Below are 23,290 nucleotides of genomic sequence, written 5' to 3' on the forward strand. Positions count from 1 at the left end.
TAGTACAGTGAGAAATGATTAATACAATAAATCCTTGAATAATAGCACAATGAAGGTGAAGTACTTGAATCACCATAAAAATATGTAATATGAAAATACCTAACCATGAGGCAAGCACAAATAATATGAAGGAATGAAGAGCTGAGACACAAATGGTGACCTGACAGTAACAGTTACTGCATATTGGTACAAGTGGCAATTAACTATGAAACAACCTAAAATGATATTGTCATAATAAAATTAAGTTTCATACATATCTATCAAGTAATTACATAGCTAACATTTCTACTATCAAGGACATAAGAAGGGAGGAGGGCATGCTCCGATTCTGTAATTACTTGGTAAGTATATAAGAAACTTAAATTTTAATATAAAAATATATTTTTCATATAAGTAACTAACCAAGTAATTACATACCTATATCCCACATTGAATGGAGGTGGGATACATGGACATATTCTACTCGAAAACATTAAAGCATGGTAATGACTGAAATAGAAAATTTGGCCAGCATAGATAAAATGCTTGTTGTTTACTTACCTGGTACGGAAGCTACTGCAAGTGAATACTGCCTCTGGATGGTGGGAGCTCTGCAGTGGATGATAGGCCTGATGGCTAGCAAAGCATACAAAAGTGCCCTTGCCTTGGGCGCAATAACAAATTACAAACAACCTACAACACTGTTAACTACTCTGAAAACATGATAACCCATCCACTAAGACTGGTGGGTACTCCAGGTACACTATAACCTCCAGGGCCAACCCCCACCGAAAAAGTATGTCTTAAGATTTACCAGACTACCCCTAAAAACTTGAAAACCTACATCACGGCAAACCCTAAAAACTTGAAAACCTACATCACGGCAAAAGGATAGCAGGAGAAAGAGTGCTTCCTTTTAATTCTCCCCCAATACCATGTCAGCCACTGATAACAACCCCAAGGTACTGCAATTATCAAACACTTTCTACCTCTTTTAAATAGCAAGATGCGAAAGTAGACTTGCACTTCCAATAGGTTGACTGAAGATTTGGAGCATGTTGTGCCTGAAAGCTAAAGTAGTAGATAAATGCTCTGACGTCATGAGCTTTCACTTTGAAAGTAAGCAAAATGTCCTCCTGAATCTGTGAATTTGCCTAAGAAATTAAATCCCTTAAGAAAAATGACAATATGTTCTTAGTTAGAGGATGAGAAGGTTCTTAACTGAACACCAGAGGTAAATGGATGGACCCCCAAACCTTGCAGTCCTGCTCAGGTATTACCTAAGAGCTCTGACAAGATAATGTACTCTCTCTTCTTTCTCAGAGCCAAGAGCAAACTGTGTCTCCAGGAAAAACCTACCCTTTCATCGATGACTTGAATTGCCCTATGTTTAGCAGTAGCTAAAGCAATGAGGAAGTGTCTTACATGAGAAGTTCTTCAGAGAGGCAGAACGAAGGGGTTCAAAAGTAGGACCTGTCAGCCACTCCAATACTATGTCACAGTTGCAAAAGACCAGATCAATCTTCCTGTGCTTGGATTTATCAAAGGACTTGATAAGGTCGGTAAGATCAGAGTTAGACGAGAGATCCATGCACCTATGTTTAAAAACTAAGTTAAGCATAGCTCAATAACCCTTAATGGTGGAAGAACACAAATTTCTAGAGCTCCTCAGATATAGGAGGAAATCAGCAACCTGTGACAGGGGTTGCTGTGACCGGGCCAGCTGGGGAAAAAAGAAGTAGGAAAATTTGCCAACAGATACTGCAGAAGAGCTGCATAGAACAACAGAAAGGCAGGATCATGATCGACCTTCTCCTCTGCTGCGGACACTGGGGACAGGGTAGCATCAAGACAAGTCTTGGAAGAAGAGGGAGCTTTCTTCAGCAAGCTCATAATTGCAGCCAACTGTTGCTTAACGGAGCCAAAAAAGTTTTGTCTTGAACTGAAAGCAAAGGCAACAGACAGTGGTCCCTGAGCAGATAGAAGAGGAACAACAGGTCTGGGAGCGGGTGCTTGGCGCTCTCAGGCAGGTGACAGGTACTGCAAAGCTGGTGCTGGGCACTCAGGAACTGGCGCTGAGTGCTTGAGAGGAGTCATTTGTTTGGATGCTGATGTGGGCCAGCTGAGAGAGCTCGTTGGGCGCTTGTGGGCCAGGTGATAACGCTCAGTGGTTAGGCGCTCAGGAGAGAAGGCCTCTGGAATGTTTCATGAGGAAGGAGGAGAATGTCAGACCAGGGAATGGACAGAAGGGTCGATAACATAACTACACAAAGGCTGTGGGCTGAAACTAGCCTTCTTAGACCAGTTAACAGGAAGTGGATCTGAACAGTGACTAACACCACCTGAATGGCACTTAAGAGGAACATGACAAATCTAGGAATTGTTTGTGGTGCCTCCTGTCCACACAGGAATCATCAGAACTTGAAGACATTTGATGGATATCCAATGAGATGACTTTCCAGAGGCTGTTTGCCGATACCTGAGATCATGCAACAGGCTCAACTGAGACGCGACTTCCTGTAGGCAAACCCCATCAGCCTCCCTTGGACTTCTGGTATGTCTCCTCCCAGGTTCAGGGGAGCAGGACTGACCTTCGTCTAGGAGAACCAGCAGGTCGAGTAGCCACCTCTTCCACTTGCACAACAGTCACTCATCACTTTTTCAGAGAACACTTAATCTTCACTAATTTCAGTGACACTCTTAATTCTGCCAGTGTTCAATATAAGATTAATCTTCTGATCAAACCTAGATTCTAGATTGGAAATGGTACAAGCACAGGAGTAGGTGAATGAATAGTAGGAGGGTCAGAATTGGGAGAAAAAGTGAGAATAGGAGTAGAAGGAATAGCAGGTAAGCTTCCAAACTAGGTTTAAGAGTGGTTTCCAGGCTAAGCGATCATTACTCAGTGGTTTCCAGGCTAAGCGATCATTACTCAGCTCGAGTGGTTTCCAGGCTAAGCGATCATTACTCAGCTCAAGAAGTTGCTTTCCTCTTCCTATTCCTTTCTAGTTTGTCCAAGTGAGATCTAAGAACTTTCCAGTTTTTCATCCCAATCAGAACATACATTACATGTTTGCCCCCTGCAACATTCTAGGCCCCTGCATTTACTACAAACCGAATGCGGATTGTAACAAGATTTTGTCAACCTAGTTTTACACTCTTTGCTGCAATACCAAAAACTAGAAGAGCTAGACTCTGACATGACTCTAACTAGGGAGAACCTGATCCACAAAACTAGTGAGCTGGCAAAAGCTCTGAAAGCTACCAAAATAAAATAATACTAATACTTCACCAAAATCCAGCAAAGACCACTGAAAACCATGAAAAAAGCTGCTGCAAGAAGTACTGTTGCATACATCACAGCAGCAGAAACAAAGTGAGCTCATTGGCCGGGTGGTAACTCGTGTTTCTCGATAGCGGGCAGGGCTTGTCACCTACACAAAACAATAGACTCGCTAATGCAAATTTTTTAAAAAGGATGCTGCGCAAGTAAAAATGTTAGCAATGTAATTACCTAGTTACAGTGGTCCCCCCGTATTCGCGGGGGATGCGTACCAGACCCCCCAGCGAATAGTTAGAATCCGCGAATGTTTGGAACCCCTATAAAAATGCTAAAAACAGCCTATTTTGTTAGTTAAAACTTAAGAAAAACCACTAAAAATTTTCATACTTGGTTTTTTTAATAGTTTTATCACAAAAAGTGCATGTTATGATGAAATTGATAACAAAAACCAGGAATTTGTGGATATTTCTCATAGAAAAATACCGCGAATGCGCGAATTTTCCGCGAATAATGCAGGGAAACGTTCCCGAGAGAAATCCGCGAATGTGTGAGTCCGCGAATCCGGAGAACGCGAATACGGGGGGTCCACTGTAGTTGCTTATATGAAATCTCAGTTTTTATTAACACAAATTTCATTATAAATATATGTTACCTACTGTGGTTGCTGATCAAAATGTCCCAGTGAGAAAAAATGCAAAACTTACACTTTCATTTTCACAGGACGAACAATATGTGGTGTTTGATGAAGTGGTTTTGCAACTTTCACCATGGCAACTTGTAAATAGATTATACTCTCTTCACTATCATCATCTAGCAAATCTTTCTTTAGTTGGCTTGTAAGTCGTTGGTTTTCTAAATGTCTTACTCCTTCAACTGCTTGTTCTAGCTGAAAACAGACAGAAAAATACATATTAAAACATTCACTGAAATAGCACTAACAACACTAAAATTTATTAATAAAGTTCATACCTATGTTCCAAAGGTTTAAATGAATATGCATTTAAGGCTACTGCTCAGTTGACTACATGAAGAAATAAAATAAAATACAAAAAAAATATTCCTTATAATGTTCTCTCTTCTTTCATGTAAATAAAAAGTACCGCATAAACTCGTGTAACACGCGATCTCGCATATCATGCGACCCCCAAATTTTTACCTTAAAAATGATATTGTTATAATACAATAAAGTTTCATACATACTTACCTGGCAGATATATACTTAGCTAAGACTCCGTCATCCCCGACAGAAATTCAAATTTCGCGCCACTCGCTACCGGTAGGTCAGGTGATCTACCTGCCTGCCCTGTGCGGCAGGACTAGGAACCATTCCCGTTTTCTATCATATTTTCTCTCTTCCACCTGTCTCCTGCGGGGAGGCTGGGTGGGCCATTAATCGTATATATCTGCCAGGTAAGTATGTATGAAACTTTATTGTATTATAACAATATCATTTTCATACAATGAACTTACCTGTCAGATATATACTTAGCTGACTGGCACCCTTTGGTGGAGGGTAAGAGACAGCTAAAAATGGAACAGACAGGTAAACAACATATGTTGTAGGTATAAAAGAAAAAACCTTGGTTCCTACCTGATAGGTGGTAGACTTCGTGGCTGTAGCCCGGTAGTCTGCATCACCTCAAGACTTTAGCGAGATATGTGATCTATGGCTAAGAGTTCTTGTGGGTCTGTCGATGGGTATATGAACCGCTTACTCGGCAGAGCCTGAAAGGACTTTGTCAATGGGTACTGGACCACTTCTATGACAACACACCTTATGAAGGAGCACACAACCAATCCCGACCACCTGATCCTAACCACCATGTTAGTATAAAGAATTGTTCTGAGTTATCCCCGAACTCATTACAAACAACCCATAACTCGAAACTAATACGCATTCATACAAAAATTCTCAAAAAAAAAATTTTAATACTCCTCTAAAAGATATCACAAGAGTTCCTTACTGAACAACAGTGACTGGCCGCCAGTGCAGCACCGAGCCCTCTTTGTCAGCAGAAATCTAGAACATATCTAGTAGAAGGTATGTACAAAGTTAAGGATTGGTGTTTGCTCCCGTATCCCAGTATCGTATTCGCCGATACGAAAGGCCCCAGAGAAAAAACATTTCTCGTAGGTCACGTGAACGTCTTTAAGATAGTGAGATGCAAATACCGAATTGCACCTCCAATATGTCGTATCAATGATTTTCTTTAGCGACATATTCTTCTGAAAAGAGAGACGTCGCCACTGCTCTAACTTCATGAGCTTTTACTCTTAAAAGCGGAAAAGAGTCGTCAGGACAGAACTTGTGAGCATCTGTAATGACGCTCCTTATGAAGAAAGCTAATGCATTCTTAAGACATGATTCTTGTGGGTCCTTAATCGAACACCAAAGACCTTGCCTAGAGCCTCCCATTTGTTTCTTCCTTGTAAGTAGAACTTCAAGGCTCTTACAGGGCAAAGAGACCTTTCTGTTTCTCTACCCACTAGACTCGATAAGCCTTTAATCTCGAATCTCTTGGGCCAGGGATTCGAGGGGTTTTCATTTTTCGCTAGAAAAAGTGTTCTAAACGAGCAGAAGGCCGAGTCTCTGTTAAAGCCGACTTCATCTTCAAGGGCGTGAAGTTCACCAATTCTTTTGGCTGTCGCCAAAGATAGGAGAAACAAGCATTTCCTCGTTAAATCCCTAAACGAAGCTAAATGAGGAGGCTCGAATCTGTCAGACGAAAGGAACTTGAGAACTACATCCAGGTTCCAGCTGGGAGGAGTTAGTTCCTTAGATTTTGTTGTTTCAAACAATCTTATCAAGTCGTGCAGATCTTTATTATCAGCAATCTCTAGGTCTCTGTTTCTGAAGACTGCCGAAAGCATGCTCCTGTATCCTTTGATAGTCGATACAGATAAGTGAGAGTCCTCTCTCAGGAACAAAAGGAAATCAGCGATTTCGGTTATAGAGGTACTGGAGGAGGACAACTTCTTAGATTTACACCACCTTCTAAAAACCTCCCACTTAAGACTGATAGACTCATCTAGTGGAAGCTCTGCGTGCTCTAGCGATAGCGCTTGCAGCTTCGCGAGAAAACCCCCTCGCTCTGACAAGTCTTTCGATAGTCGAAAGGCAGTCAGAGCGAGAGCGGGGAGGTTTTGTTGGGGATGAAACCTCTCGAAGTGTGGCTGTCTGAGAAGATCCATCCTTCTTGGAAGGGATCTGGGGAAGTCTACTGTCCACTCCAGCACCTCTGCAAACCAATCTTGTGCTGGCCAAAACGGGGCTATCAGGGTCATTCTTGTTCCGTTGGACGCTACAAACTTTCTCAACACTTGCCCCAGGATTTTGAAAGGGGGAAAAGCGTACACGTCTACATGAGACCAGTCTAGCAGGAAGGCGTCGACCACGAGAGCTCTTGGGTCTTCCACCACTGAGCAAAAGACTTCCAGCCGTTTTGGAAAGGAATGTGGCGAACAGATCTACATGAGGAGTGCCCAAAGATCCCAAAGGACTCTGACACACCTCTGAATGAAGGGTCCATTCTGTGTGAAGGACCTGGCTTCTCCTGCTCAGTCTGTCCGCCCTGACGTTTCTCGTACCCTGAACAAATCTTGTCAGGAGGGAGATGTTCCTCTGGGAGGTCCAAAGTAGCAGATCTCTTACTATTTCGTTTAGGAACAAGGAGTGTGTTCCTCCTTGCTTCCGAATGTAGGACAGGGCGGTAGTGTTGTCCACATTCACTTGGACCACACTGGGGGGTTTGCCACAAAAGGTTCGAAGAACTTTAGAGCCAAGTGAACTGCCAGAAGTTCTTTGCAATTTATGTGCCAGGACACCTGTGCTGCCTTCCAGGTGCCTGACACTTCTCTCGGTCCTAGTGTTGCTCCCCAACCCTTCTCCGATGCGTCTGAATATAACCACTCGGCTTGGGTTCGGAACTTCCAGAGAAATTCCCTTGTTCTCTTTTTAGAGGGGACAACCACCATTGCAGGTGTGGTTTCATTTCCATTGGAAGGAGAAAACTGTCGGAGAGAAGTCCCGTCTTCCAATTCCATGATCTCCTTAGGAAAAACTGAAGAGGACGAAGATGAAGTCTTCCTAGAGGAAAGAACTGTTCGAGCGAGGAAAGGGTCCCTAGAAGGCTTAACCATTCCCTCGCCGAAGTTCGTTCTTTCCCTAAGAAGAGAGAGACTTTCTCCAAGCCTCTCACGATTCTCTCTTGCGAAGGAAATACTCGAAAACCCCGAGAATCCATCTGAATCCCCAGATAGACTAAGTTCTGTCTGGGGATCAGTTGTGACTTCTCGAGATTCACGAGTAGTCCCAACGCCTTTATCAGGTCTAGGGTCAAAGAAAGGTCCTCCAAACACTGTCTCTCTGTTCTGGCCCTGATGAGCCAATCGTCCAGATATAGAGAGATGTTGACGCCTTTGAGGTGAAGAAAACTCGCCACATTCTTCATCAGGTTTGTGAAGACCTGAGGAGCTGTGGACAGGCCGAAACACAAGGCCCTGAATTGAAAGATCCTTCCCCCCGTCATGAAACGGAGGTACTTCTTCGAAGAAGGGTGTAATCGGGACATGAAAATAAGCGTCCTGGAGATCCAGCGACACCATCCAATCTCCTTGACGTAAAGCCGCAAGGACTGAGGCCGAAGTCTCCATAGAGAACTTCTCCTTTAGAACGAACTTGTTCAGAGCGCTGACATCGAGTACTGGTCTCCAGCCCCCGAGGCTTTCGCAACCAGAAAAAGACGATTGTAAAACCCCGGAGAGTTTTGCTCCAAAACTAATTCTATAGCTCGTTTGTCCCACATTTGATCCACACCATCAGACGAAGAGTATCCCTCAGTACAGGGTCCCTGTATCTGGCTGACAGTTCCCGCGGAATAGTCGTTAGGGGAGGACTGTCCTGGAAGGGGATAAGATATCCCTTCCTGATTATGGACATCGAACAGGCGTCCGAGTTTATGAATGTCCAGGCGTCTGCAAATTCGAGAAGCCTGGCACCCACTGGTGTTTGGAGGTTGTCTGTCTCACTTCCCTTTCTTAAAGGGACGGGAAGAAGCTTTACCTCTCCTCTCAGGACCTCTCCTCTTAGAGGGAGCTCTGGAGGAAGGGCCCATCGAAAGGGCTGAACAGTAGAAGTCGGTCCCTTTCTTGTCAACCAGCAACTAGGGGTCTCTTCTTCCTTGCAGTGTGAAGGAGAAGATCCTGTGTCGCCTTCCTCAGTCAGTGAGCGAGAAATGTCCTTCACTAACTGAGAAAGAAACAAGAAGTCTGACATGGGAGCGAAAACCAGGGCTGCTCTCTGTTATGAGAAACCGCCTTGGTTAAGAAGGCACTAAAAATACTCCTCTTCTTAAGGAGTACCGCTCCAAAGAGAGAGGAGACTTCTCCCGATCCGTCTTGTACTGCCTTGTCAATACATGACAGAATACTAAGAATGACTTCGGGGTCTAGACCTTCCGAGTCATGAGCCTTCTTAGACATCACCCCAAGGGACCAGTCTAGGAAATTAAACACTTCAAAATATGGAAGAGGCCCTTGAGGAGATGATCAGTCTCAGAAATCGCCCAAGTCACACGAGCTCCATTCAAAGCGTGTCTCCGCGATGAATCAACCAAGGTTGAAAAGTCTGCTTCAGCGACGCTGGGAGAGAAAAGCCCATGTTCTCCCCAGTTCGGTACCAGACACCTCTTTTACCAGAAAGTATGGCTGGAGGCATACAGAAGGTTGTTCTGCCCAGATCCTTCTTCGACAACATCCACTTGTCAAGAGACAGTAGAGCTCTTTTCATAGAGATCGTAGGTCTCATCTTCAAAACCGACGAAGACTTCGGTACGATCGCACTCGAAAACAGTGATCGAGGCGAAGGAGGAGCCGCAGGAGTCAACGAATCTCCATACTCCTGCAAAGAAGGTCCTTGTCAAAACTCTATAGTTAGAGAAGCCTTCTCTACCGTTAACCTCCTCTTCCGAATCTACGTCCACACCGTGCGGAGAATCGGCTTGAAAAACGAGAGGATCTTCACCAAGTTCTCTCTCTACTGGCGACAAACTCCTACTAGGAGAGGGACTCATAGAGTGAACAGATTCTCTCTCAAGTCTACTAGTAGTCTCGCGTCTGCTTGACTTCTCACGCCTGGCAAGCTCTTTGCGCTTGGCTGGAGCTTGTTGCTTGGCTGGCCATCTCGCGCCTGGCTGACCGCCTCGCGCTTGTCTGGCGCCTCGCGCTTAGCTTACTCCTCGCCGCCTGGCTGGACTCACTCGCGCCTGGCTGGCGCCTCGCGCTTGGCTGACTCCTCGCGCCTGGCTGGCGCCTCGCGCTTGGCTGACTCCTCGCGCCTGGCTGGCGCCTCGCGCTTGGCTGACTCCTCGCGCCTGAGCGTATCCTTGTCTAGAGCAACTCGCTCGGATAGCTCCTGACGCCTGAAAGAATCTTCGCGCCTGGAAGACTTCTCGCGCTTGTAAGGCTCTTCATGCCTGAAGGACGCTTCACGTCTGGCAGGCGAAAGAAGACGAGACTTCTTAATAGGAAGTCTAGCGTCCTTCTTGCGAGGGGGATCCCTCGAAAGAACTCCAACCAAAGTGGCTAACTGTTCTTGTACAGCTAGCAATATCCTCTTGGAAGCCACACCAGCGTCCTCTTCAATAGAAGAAGCACGGAGAACTCGAAGGAGTGCGATCCTCAACTACGCTCGAGGAGACGTCGAGACCATCTTAGCCTTCTTGATAGAAGAGGGGGCTTCCTCCGAGAAAGCGCTCCGGGCTCGAGTCAAACGTGCGTTCTTTCCAGTGCCTTTTCAGTGGCCTAGAAAGATCCGAGTCCTTCCACCCTCGTTTAGATGAAGGAGAACCGGACGACGAGAAACAATCTCGTATGATGCTTCTATTAAAGCGGTCCTGAGCAGACTGTAGCGAAACAGAACCTGCTGAAGGGACGCCTGACCGTTGGGGATTCCCCACAACCTCCGTACGACTTTCGACTTTCCTTCTCCTCTGGGTATGTGAGTTTGGAAGAGGTCTAGGCCTGGGAGCATCGCAGGGACGGTCAGACGCCCCCTCCACAACACTGGGAACACTCACTTCACTAAGTAATTCACTATCACTTCCCTTACCTTGCATGGCCGCCATTTTTGTCTTCATCTTACGAAGAGTAGCCTTCAGATTGGCGATTTCAGAAGCCGAATCCGAATGCAAAGCCTGTGAGGGTTCAGATACATAGGGAGAATCAAAATCATTAATAACAGGAGAGTTAGACTCAGAAAAAGGCTCAATAGGCCTTGTACTCACACCCTTTTGTGCAGCCCGTCTAGTTCTATCCCTCTCTAACTTCTTCAAGTAAGAAGTTAGAGTCTTCCATTCATTAGCATTCAACTTTTGCACACTCAATACAGGTGTTAGCTAAAGAAACAGTCAAACCCCCTACACTTACGACATACAGTGTGAGGATCAACTGAAGCCTTCGGTATCCTCACCTTGCAGCCTACATTCACACACTCTCACACTAACACTTGAACCAGACATTCTATCAGAAAAATCAAAAGCAAGTCCAAATCCAGTCCACGGTTAGCGAATGCCAAAACAACGATCCAGTACGTCACCAAGAAATCCAATATAGATGATCAAAAAGTCTTAAAAAGCGAATTCCAGTCAGGAGGTAGTAACAACAATGTTGATACCACCGGCGACAGAGAAAATATGATAGAAAACGGGAATGGTTCCTAGTCCTGCCGCCCAGGGCAGGCAGGTAGATCACCTGACCTACCGGTAGCGAGTGGCGCGAAATTTGAATTTCTGTCGGGGACGACGGAGTCTTAGCTAAGTATATATCTGACAGGTAAGTTCATTGTATGAAAATGATATTGTTATTTTACAATAAAGTTTTGTACATACTTACCTGGCAGACATATACTTAGCTTACGTCTCTGACGTCACGACAGAATTCAAAACTCGCGGCTAACGCGACAGGTAGGTCAGGTGATCTACCTTACCCGCCGCTGGGAAGCGGGTGTAAGAACCAACATACCTTTCTTGCCAGATTTTTTCTCTCTTATACCTGTCTCCTGAGGGGAGGCTGGGCGGGCCATCAATCGTATATGTCTGCCAGGTAAGTATGTACAAAACTTTATTGTAAAATAACAATATCATTTTTGTACATGAACTTTCCTGTCAGACATATACTTAGCTGATTGACACCCTTGGTGGAGGGTACAAGACAGAAAATAACAAAGAAAAGTAAACAACACCTGTTGTAGGATAAAAATAACCTTGGTTCTTACCTGTTTAGGCTGAAGACTTCATAGATACTGTCTATTAGTCTGCATAGCCATAAGAGCTACAGCGAGGGCGTGACCTACAGCTGAAAAGACTCTTTGGGTCTACTAACGGGACTTGATATCCGCTTACTTAGTAGAATCCAAGTCGGATCATGTCAATGGGGGTTCGCCCTCTTCTATGACAGAACCTGACCACTACCAACGCAGGGAGCTTCAAACCAAATCCGATCACCTAACCAAACTAAAGTTATTAGTATTACGAAACGAAAAAAGATGCCTACCTGCATCATTTTTCATACAACCATATGAACTCAATTAACAAAAACAAGGGAAAAAACTACTAAGGATATGTTCCAGCTCCCTGCCCCAGCACCGAATCCGCCGATACGTACGGGCCTAACGCGAAGCACTCGTCATACGTAATACTGACGTCTTTTAGGTAGTGGTTGGCGAATACTGAATTACATCTCCAGAATGTAGTTTTCATCAGATTCTGAAGAGACATATTCTTCTTAAAGGCCAATGAAGTGGCAATTGCTCTCACTTCATGAGCCTTGACTTTTAGGAGCTTGAAATGTTCTTCATTACAAGATCTATGTGCTTCTTTCACAACACTTCTAATGAAGAAAGACAGCGCATTTTTCGACAATGGTCTGCTGGGGTCCTTTACAGAGCACCATAGTCTGTCCTCAATGCCCTTAAGGGTTTTCTTCTTCTGAAGGTAGTATTTTAAACTCCTAACAGGGCAAAGAGTTCTTTCAGGTTCTTCCCCTACTAGGGTAGATAAACCACGAACCTCAAAGTTCCTTGGCCAAGGATTTGAGGGGTTCTCATTTTTTGCTAAAAACGAAGGAAGGAAGGAACAAACCACGGAATCTCCTTTGAAACCTACCCTTCCTTCTAGGGCATGAATCTCACTAACCCTTTTAGCGGATGCTAAAGCCATGAGAAAGAGAGCTTTCCTCGTGAGATCTTTGAAGGAGGCTAAATGTGGTGGTTCAAACCTAGCGGACCTCAGGAAACGAAGAACCACATCTAGATTCCAACTTGGAACTTCGTTCGAAGTTTTCTTGGAAGATTCAAAAGATCTTAATAGATCATGAAGATCTTTGTTATTCGAAAGATCTAAATTCCTATGTCTGAACACGCAGCCAGCATGCTTCGGTATCCTTTGATAGTAGATACTGCCAAACCGCATTTTTCTCTGAGGAAAACTAGGAAATCTGCTATCTGAGTCACAGAGGTACTGGAAGAGGAAAACTTCTGGTTCCTGCACCACCGGCGAAAGACGTCCCACTTCGACTGGTAGACTTTAAGGGTCGAAGGTCTTCTAGCTGAGGCGATAGCCTTAGCGGCTTTTGTCGAAAACCCCTTCGCTCTGACCAGACTTTTGACAGTCGAAAGCCAGTCAGATTGAGAGCGGGGAGGTTTCTGTGATACCTGTCGAAGTGGGGTTGTTTGAGCAAATCTTGTCTTTGTGGAAGTGCTCTTGGAAAGTCCACCAACCATTCCAGTACCTCTGTGAACCAATCTTGGGCGGGCCAGAACGGAGCTACTAGCGTCATTCTTGTCATCTCCGAGATAGCAAATTTTCTTGAGGGTTTTGTCCCAGTACTTTGAAGGGGAGGGGGGAAAGGCGTAGACGTCTAGACCTGTCCAATCTAGGAGAAACGCATCCACTGATACTGCTCCTGGGTCTGAGATCGGGGAGCAGTAAAGTTCGATTCTTGCGTTCTTTGCTGTTGCAAAGAGATCGATGTGAGGTCTGCCCCATCTTCTCCACAGGTCTTGGCATACCTCTGAGTGGAGGGTCCACTCGGAAGGCAGGAGCTGATTCTTCCTGCTCAGGAGATCGGCCCTGACGTTCCTTTCTCCCTGTACGAATCTGGTGAGAAGACTGATCTTCCTTGTTTGAGACCACAGCAGAAGATCCCTTGCTGTTTCGTACAGGGAGAAGGAGTGCGTCCCCCCCTGTTTTTTGATGTACGCCAAGGCTGTTGTGTTGTCCGAATTGACCTGCACTACTGCATTTCGGACGTGGGGCTCGAAGGCTTTCAATGCCATCCAAACTGCCATCAACTCTTTCTTGTTGATGTGCCAGGACACCTGATCCCCCTTCCAGGTGCCTGACACTTCTCTTGTCCCGAGCGTCGCTCCCCAACCTGCTTCCGATGCGTCGGAAAACAACACATGGTTGGGGTTCGGCATGTAAAGAGACATTCCTTCCACAAAACGAAGTGGGTTGTTCCACCACCGAAGGTCTCTCTTGATTCCCCTTGAGATCTTGAAGGAGAACTCCAGATCTAGGGAGAGACGCCTCCAGTTCTGGTATAGGAAGAACTGTAGAGGCCTGAGATGCAACCTTCCTAGAGAAACGAATTGCTCCAACAAGGAGAGTGTCCCCAGCAGACTCATCCACTCCCTCGCTGTGCATGCATCTTTCTCTAGGAAGGTCGTTATTTTCTTGTAGCAACGAGCTATCCTCTCTGGCGACGGAAAAGCCCGAAAAGCCAGAGAAGCTATCCGAATCCCCAGATAGATCCGCTCTTGACTGGGGATTAATTGAGACTTCTGGAAGTTCACCAGAAGTCCCAGAGAACTTGCCAATGTAAGGGTCTTTTGAAGGTCCTCCAGACATCTTTCTTGAGACTCTGCTCTGATAAGCCAGTCGTCGAGATAAAGCGACACCCTCACTCCCTCCAAATGTAGCCACTGCGCCACGTTTTTCATTAACCCCGTGAAGACTTGGGGTGCAGTCGATAGGCCGAAGCACAAGGCCTTGAATTGGAAGATGTTTCCTCCCATCATGAATCGTAGATACTTCCGTGAAGAAGGATGGATCGGCACATGAAAGTAAGCGTCCTGAAGGTCTAGAGACACCATCCAGTCCCCTGGACGAAGAGCCGCTAACACTGAGGAAGTTGTCTCCATGGCGAACTTCTCTTTTCCACAAAGACGTTCAGGGCGCTTACATCCAACACCGGTCTCCATCCTCCTGAGTTCTTCGGAACTAGGAAAAGTCTGTTGTAAAAGCCCGCAGAGCGGGGATCTTTCACTAGTTCTATAGCCTCCTTCTCTAGCATGAGATCTACTGCTAGAGAAAGGGCTTGATTCATGATGGGATCCTTGTACTTGGCTACCAACTCCCTCGGAGTTGTCGTCAATGGTGGTCTTGACGAGAAGGGAATGAGGTATCCTTTGCTGACAATCGATAGGGACCAATTGTCTGCCCCTTTGTGGGCCCAGACGTTGGCAAATTTCAGTAGTCTGGCACCCACTGATGTCTGGAGTCCTTGATCGCTATTTCTTCCCTCTGACTGACCTAGAGAAGGTTTTACCTCTCTTAAAAGGTCTAGTCCCTCTGGTTGCAGAACCTCTGACAGCGGGTCCTCCTCGAAAGGGCTCCTGTCTCAGAGGAGTCTCTTTCTTGGCCTTGGGTTGGAAGACAGAGCGAGGTTTCCTGGCTGCCTGGGCTAACATGTCCTGAGTAGCCTTAGCTGAAAGGGCACTCGAGACATCTTGAATAATCTTCTTGGGGAACAGAAGAGGAGAGAGTTGAGCATACATAAGCGATGCCCTTTGCGCATGTGAAACTGCCTTCGTGAGAAACGAATAGTAGACAGATCGTTTCTTAATCACTCCAGCTCCAAACAGTGAGGAGACTTCACTCGATCCGTCTCTCACTGCTTTATCCATGCAAGTGAGGACGCAGTTAAGATCTTCAGGAGACAGAGAATCTGGGGTCTGGGTCTTATTAGCCAGAACACCTAAAGACCAATCTAGGAAGTTGAAAACTTCCAGGACTCGGAACATTCCCTTCAGTAGGTGGTCAAGTTCGTTCATTCCCCACGTAGTCTTGGCGGACAAGAGGGCGGAACGACGAGCAGAATCCACCAATGAAGAGAAGTCCGAGTCCGCAGACGAAGGGAGAGCGAGGCCTAAAGGTTCTCCCGATTCGTACCAGAATCCCAATCTGCCAGTCAGTTTAGACGGAGGGAAAGAAAAAACCGTCTTCCCTTTCTCTTCCTTAGAAAGGAGCCATTCCCCAAAACCTCTAAGTGCCTTCTTCATGGAAACAGTAGGTTTCATCCTTACACAAGACGAAACCTTCGACGTCTTCGAAGTGGAGAATAACGAAAGAGGAGAAGGAGGAGCCACAGGAGAAAGGATATCTCCAAACTCTTGCAGGAGTAACTCTGTCAGCCTCTTATAGGAGGAAACAGAGGAGTCTTTTGGTCCTTCTTCTTCTGAGGGGTCCTGTTCTTCCTGAGCTGAAGAGCCCTCATGATCCTTAGAGGCGCGACAATTCTTAAAAGAGTCTCTAGAGGAAGTAAGACGTATACGTCTTGGAGACAAAGCTTCAGAAAAGTGTCTACTTGCAACATCCTTCTTGTCTGGAGGACGTGCGTTTCCCAGATTCCTTGGAGCCTAACAGGAGTAAGTCGGCTGTCAGGCGCAGAGCACCTGTTTGAAGAAGAACTTCTATCAGGCTCTTGGCGCCTATCCAAAGGAGAGCGGCTACCAGGCGAACAGCGCCTGCCATACGAGAAGCGCCTATCAGGCTCTTGGCGCCTGAACCGAGGCGAGATCTCTGGCGACGACGCGCTACTAGGTGAGCGCCTACAAGGGGAGAAGCGCCTGCTAGGCTCTCGGCGCCTGACTCTAGGCGAGAGAAAGTCAGGAGAAGAGCGCCTGCCAGGAGAAACGCGCCTAACAAGCTCTTGACGCCTGTCCAGCGAAGGGCGCCTGTCCGATTTAGGGCGCTTGTCAACGTTAACCGTAGAGTGGAGGCGAGACGAGGAGCGGCTACTAGGCGAGTAGCGCCTACTAGGCTCTTGGCGCCTGTCAAGGGGAGCGATCCTGTCTCGAGAAGAGCGTCTGTAGGGTGAAGATCTCCTACGCGCAGTTTGCTCCTTGTCCGAAGGAGAAACCTGTCTGTCAGGCGAATGGCGCTTGGACGCCGATGTGATCTTGTCCGAAGCAGAAAGTCTCCTGCGAGAATCCGAACGCACAGGTGAGCGCGCCGCTTCCGTCGAATAGCGAGAGTCAGGAGAGGGGAGCCTGGACTTCTTTACAGGAAGCGAGACGTCCTTCCTACGACTAGAAGACACGCAAAGAGAGCCAGCCAGAGCCGAAATCTGCGCCTGAAGGTTAGCCAACACCCTTGCAGGAGAATTCACAAACTCGTGAACAGGTGACGAGGCTCGATCTCTTGCTCGGGGAACGATACTCCTGAGATCTCATACGCTTCTTCGCTTCCACCTCAGCTCTTCCTAAAAAACTTCAGGGCTGGAAGGACGGGCGCAGGGAGCGTTCCAGGCTCTCTTTGAAGGGCGCGAGGCTTCCGAAGAGCTCCATCCTCGTTTAGGGGAAGGCGAAGGCGAAGACGAGAAGCATTGGCGCAAAATTTCTCTCTTGGAGCGATCCAAGGTAGCCTGGGAACGATCAACAGGAGCTACCGAGGGGACGCCTGACCGTTGGGGATGCTCCCTAACCTTCCTGCGGCTTTCGACTTTCCTCCTCCACTGGGACTGGGAGTCTGGAAGAGGTCTAGGCCTGGAAGCATTAGGGAGCCGATCAGACGCACCCTCCACTGCACTGGGTTTCACTGCACAAATCACTATTGGAATCACTCTTACCTTCTAATTGTTTGAGATTTTCCTCTCCATACTGCGAATGGTGGCTTTCATGGAGGCCACATCCGAAGGCGCATCTTCGGCTTCGGTGCAGGGAGCAGGAGCTGAAACTGACAAAGGAGCTACTTCTAAAATAGGATTATCTATATCCAACTCGCTAATACGAGATCTACTACTGCTCCTGGAAGAAGCTTTCCTAACTTTATCCTTTTCAAGCTTCCTCAAGTAGGAAGACAAAGACTTCCATTCATCCTCATTCAGCTTTTCACATTCATTACAAGGATTATTAAAGGTGCATTCATTCCCTCTACACTTCAAACATACCGTGTGAGGGTCTACGCAGCTTTCGGTAGCCTCACCTTACACTCAGTCATACAACAAACTCTAAACATAGCAGTTTTCTTAGTATCAACATCAGACATCATGAATCCAAGAAAAATCCAAAGAAAAGTCCAATAACTGTCCACAAATCGCGAATGCCAGGCCAAAAGATCGGGTACTTCACCAAAAGGCCGTAGAAACAATCCAGGGCGAAAACGAGAAAAGAATCCAACTGTCAAGAGGTACCGACAACAGGTGTGGTCGACACCGACGACAGAAAAAATCTGGCAAGAAAGGTATGTTGGTTCTTACACCCGCTTCCCAGCGGCGGGTAAGGTAGATCACCTGACCTACCTGTCGCGTTAGCCGCGAGTTTTGAATTCTGTCGTGACGTCAGAGACGTAAGCTAAGTATATGTCTGACAGGAAAGTTCATGTACAAAACAATCATTTTATCATGTATCTCATGTAACATTCAAGTTTAATTTTTGAGACCAAATTACAATAGGCTAACCTTTTTTCCTCCTTTTTATCTATGCCATTTTCTAGTTAGGCGAACCCCATTTCCTCCATCTCTTTATCTATCCCATCTTCTAGTTAAGTTAAAAAAAGTAAAAGAGAATGCTAAAGGTAATGTTATTAATGTTATACTTGTTGTGTAAACGCATACAGACAGGAACAGCTGATTTGGTATGAACAACAGTATCCGATAACAATAGCAGTTTGCTTGCATTTCAACCGTTGTATGATGGTAAAAAATTACCCTAGTTATGTAACAAATGAAGTTAAGTAGAATATGACTGATATATTTTTACATTATTATATCCTCATTTGCTAAAGAGAAAAGATCGGCAAGGGCATATACTGCTAATTTAAGCTGCTATTTGTAGCTAAAGCTGAGGAAAGAATGTTCATCAGCTAGAGGAAAAAATGTTCAGAATGTTCATCAGCTAATGACTATTATCGTGCATTGACAACATGGAAACTTCGGTATAGCCCCATCAAACTCGACCGTAAACAACATTTGAGAAATGTGTTTTAATCAAAACCATTTGGTATGAAAAAGCAAATCTTACTGTGTTCACTCTGATAAAAGATAAATATGTAAAGCTCGTAATATTCTGATGAAATCAAGCGAAAACATCGAACAGAATCTGTTGATTTTTTTACACAATAAATATGCCCTCAGCGCCATCTACTAATGAAAAAAATAACTAAATATAATTCGCAACAATACATATTCAAGTGATATTTTGACTTGAAAACACTTCATATAATGTAAAATAACCTTGTCCCATATCAATAGAGTATCTAAAAATTCATTTACGCTAACTAGAAGCAAGAGAATCAATCTGATTTCAGTTCAGTACAGCAGAATAAACTTCCCTCGTAATCGTCCTCAGCTGATTTCCAAACCAAAACATTAACTGCTACACATATTTGTATTTTATAATACAATAGTAAAATGAAAATACATACTACAATATTATTGGAGGCAGTGAAGTAAAGCATAACTTTTTAAAAGATCCATGGAAAAGATGTATACTCATTATGTTTGTATTCTATCATAATATACTAGTATGTGAATATTACATACATTAATTTTATATCTCATGTATGATGCAACCCCCTTAAAATTAGCACCAAAATTAGGTCTTCAAGAGTCGCATGATATGCAAGTACATACAGTATGTAAAAGGATGACCGTAGGTGGGTCACTGCAAAATTGGTAATTGTATGTTCTAAATCCTCAGCTATCACGAGTGTCTACAAATAAAGGTTGCTGGTCTCATTAAAGTAGGCTATTTTACAATAACCATATTAATACCATTCAGAAGACTAGTCCATGTATATCATCGTTTACCATATGAATGGATGAAAGTGAAATACAGAGGAAAGCAGCCAAGGGTGGTGATGTGTTTAAAGAATCTGTATATTATCTACAGCATGTCATGTACTACCTGCTTGATCTCAGGGATAATTCACAAAGGCACATTTGTTACTGCATATCTAACAAAAGCAAAATAAGAAAAGTCTGGAGTATTTCCCTGATACTCTTCGGTTTCCTAACAATGCTCCCCAACCTGAGCACCCTTCCTGCAGTTTTTCCCTCGACAACAACCAACTGAGGTCTCATTTTATCTCCATCGAAATAAGAAAAACTACGGAGTCTGGCTGTGTCTTCGGACACCAGTTTGACTTGAGATAGCATTGAAGAGGCCTCATATGATGTCTGCCAAGATTTACAAATTGTTCTACTGAGGCCAACATTCCCAGCAAGCTCATCCACTGCAGAGCTGTACAATTCTTCATGATCAGGAACTGGCGGACTGTTTGCAGACAAGAAACAACTCTCTTCTGCAACAGTGGGTGTTTATTAAAATGCCCAATCGTCGAGCTAGATGGAGTATTCTTTCTAGGTCCTTCACGCACTGTTGATGCGACGTAGAACAGAGAAGCCAGTCATCTAAGTACAACGAAATGTTGATTCCAAGAAATAAAGCCACTTGGCTGGAGGAAATGGTACCTGTGTGAATACCTGAGGGCCTGTGGACAGACAGAAGCACAGTGCCCAAAACTGGAAAATCTTGCCACAAAATACAAACTACAGGAACTTCCTTGAATCTGGGTGGATTGGTATGTGAACATATGCATCCAGCATATCCAGGGATACCATCCAGTCCCCCTGGTGCATAGACGAGATTACCGAGCAGTTCGTTTCCATACGAAAAGCGGTCTTCGTAACAAAGGCATCCAGGGCATGACATCCAGGCCCATAATGACTTGGGGACTAGGAAGATTCTGTTGTAAAACCCCTTTGTTGAATGATCCAATACCTTCACTATTGCCCTTTTGCGAATTAACAGCTCTACTTCTTGAGAGAGGGCCAAACATTTTTGGACCCTAATGAGTATGCCACTAAGGTGATCGGCAACTTGGACAAGGGAGGCCTTCTGAGAAGGGAATGATGTAACCCTCCTTTAGCACTTTGACAACCGAAGCTTCTATGCCTCTTTGATTCCACTCCTCCAAAATGAGGTGAAGTTTCACTCCTAGAGGGGTGCAAAGGACAGACAAATCTCTTGATTTGACTGATCACTTCTTAGCTGGTCTAGATGGATGTCCTAGGTTACAACAAAGTATATGCTGAGGCCTGGCCCTTGCCCCTTGAAAGGGGTGCTGCTGTAATGGGGAGGACACCCTAGCATTGGAAGCAAAAGACAAAAATTCCTTCAGCCATTTAGTCGATTGGGCCAGCATGTCGGTTGTTGACTTCAGCAGAGCCGAAAGAATGTCTTTTAGTCTTGAGGGAAAAGATTTTACTTATCCAAGGGAGTGAACAAGAGTACAGACTTCTGGGTAGGTATTAGGTTAACGTAAAACTATTATTATTTCTTTTGTTGATTTAAATCAGCCTTGTTTACTTTTTTGTTTACTTTTAAGTTAAATTCTTGCTGAGTATGTTTACTCTTGTGTTACCGTAAGTTAAGTGGCTTTACGATTATTTCAGTGTTTTTGCGCCTCCTCCTCCTCTTTTGTGTATTAGTGAACTATCGTTTTAACGATTGTTATTCTTTTGCTTTGAGTGTTTATAAACACTGGGAAGGTGATGAGTGGACATGGTCGACCGGTCAACGGGAGTTCGGGTCTTGACAAGCCCTCACCAGTACTGTTTCCCGTCGCAGCATTTATTTTGATTTGGAGGACGACTTTGGATATTTACCTTTTGGACCACGCACTTGGATATTTCCCTCACGGATTTTGGAAGACGCATATATACGTCTGTTGTGTGTGTGCCCCTGGATCACGGCTTTTTCTCGCGCAGGTGTTTTTGTCACCTGCGACCTTCACACTGCTGTTGAGAGTTCAGCAGACGCTCTGTCATCTGCGACCACTGTTTCTGCCCCTTTTCCCGTCTGAGGATTTTGATGGGAAAACCAGTGTCGTCGTTGTATCCCGGCACTGGATTCTGGATTTACTTGCCATGTCATCCTCGTCCAGCTGTTATACGGGAGTGAGAGCTACTTGACTCGTGAGGTGGCTAGTAGGGAGTCTGTCGCCAGGTAAGACGTATTATCGTTCCTCTTGTATCGGAAAATGTATTGCCCCTCAGTACCTGGCGTACAGTATTTGCCCTTCCGTTAGCAGCTTGATGGACTGATCACGGCCCTGAGTTCAACTCCTCTTCTGGAATTTCACTTGAGGTGAAATTGTTTATTTTTGCCAATTTTTATTATTTATAAATATATATGTATAAGTTTACATGTATATGTTGTCATATTTGTTTGTGTGTTAGTATTTAGTGGACCGAGTTCCACATTGTTTAGCTTTGTGTTGTAGGTAGGAATATTAAGGTTTTCCTTGTTTTCCTCTCTTACTTCCTTCTACCTTATTATTATTAGGTTATTGATTATTTTGGCTAGCCTTATTTGGATCCACCTTGTTATTATTAAGTGTTTTCTCTCTTGGAATTTTCTCTTGTTTAGGGCTTAGTGTAGTAGCTTTAGGTTTTCTTGTGAGTTCCCGAGAACTAGGTATTTGTTCTCTTGAATATTTTGTACAATTAAGTGTATTTAATCTCACAAGTTGATTTAAGTCATTGCTCTAGTTTATAATAAATAGTGTTAAGTTTTCTTGAGTTTCTGTTTCCGTCCTTCCTTGTCACTGAGGTACATGTACTGACTGCAATCCTTGAGAATATAAAGATCTAAAAAGAACCTGTACTGCAACCTGGGAGGTTGTAACAGTAGGTGTAACTCCCTTAGTGCCAAAAAAACATTACAATTCCCACTTTTTGAGTCCCCATCGTAAATAAGGAAGCAACTTCAACAGAACCTTGCGTGACTACCTTAACTGTGCAAGACAGAACCCCCCAACCAGTCCGAGGCAAGGTCTTCAGGGAGTGTAGGGCAATCTTCTTGCCAACGCTCCCCACAGTCCCAATCAAGGAAGCTGAATATCTCTATTACCTTAAACGGGTTCCTAACTAGGTGGTCATCTTCTGGTGATGAGAACATCACTTTTGCAGCAGCAAAAGCCGACCAACGAGAGGAAGTCCCCCTGGGAGGAGGCAGAAGCTCCCAAGGAAGGAGCTTCCCCGGTGGCATAGAAACGGTGTATTTCCTTGAGCAACTTGGACAGGGGAACGCAGAAGAGGCCTTCCCAATCTCTCTCTTGGAGGCTAACCAGTCATATCCACTTCACAAAGTACCTTCTTGGCTGAAGACAAAGCTAAGGGCAAGCCTTTACTGTCACTCACCTTCTTCCTCAAAAGAAAAGTAGAAGCGGGGAAGTCGGAGGCACAAACTCAAAAAACTTCGAAAAATTAGCTAGAAAGTGGCAAAGTAGCGAACAGTAGGCGGAAAAAGGATCAAAGTCTTGTTTGGTCTCTCCTTCTTTGGACGAAACTGGAGAAAGACCGCCTTCATTCCTAGCAGCAGTCTTCTTTTTCTGAAGCATTCCCATCAGCTCTTCCATCTGACAACGAAGAGGGGCAAAAGCTGGATCCTCTATGGCACAGGGGGACTGGTCCACTGGAGTTCACGCCTGGTGGTGTTCTGACGGTGGATCCGAACCCTCTGCACCTGGCACTGAATGACTGAAAGCAGGTCGAGCACACTGGTGTTGCTGCGCGTCAAGGACACAAATGGCATTCCTTGTGCTGAAGTGAAGTACCCATTGGTGTTGAAACTGAGGGCTTGAAAGATCCTACTGATTCTGGACTGTCCCAAGGTGAACGACAGTCACGAGCAGCAGTCCACATCTGCAGGTTAAATCAAATAACTACATAAAATTTCGGCTA

General features: G+C 45.1%; 1 protein-coding gene across 2 annotated transcripts in view; it reads right to left on the bottom strand.

The window, feature by feature from the left end:
- LOC135222654 (ribosomal L1 domain-containing protein 1-like) overlaps positions 1–23,290 on the bottom strand; it is an 84,684-nt gene that overhangs the window by 37,843 nt on the left and 23,551 nt on the right. For both annotated transcript variants that reach the window (XM_064260797.1, XM_064260798.1), the window contains exon 4: positions 3,967–4,148. In XM_064260797.1, coding sequence (XP_064116867.1) covers positions 3,967–4,148 — 182 coding nt within the window. The remainder of the gene's footprint in view (positions 1–3,966; positions 4,149–23,290) is intronic.

The sequence above is a fragment of the Macrobrachium nipponense genome, chromosome 8, assembly GCF_015104395.2.
Source record: "Macrobrachium nipponense isolate FS-2020 chromosome 8, ASM1510439v2, whole genome shotgun sequence".
NCBI classification, from domain to species: Eukaryota; Metazoa; Arthropoda; class Malacostraca; order Decapoda; family Palaemonidae; genus Macrobrachium; species Macrobrachium nipponense.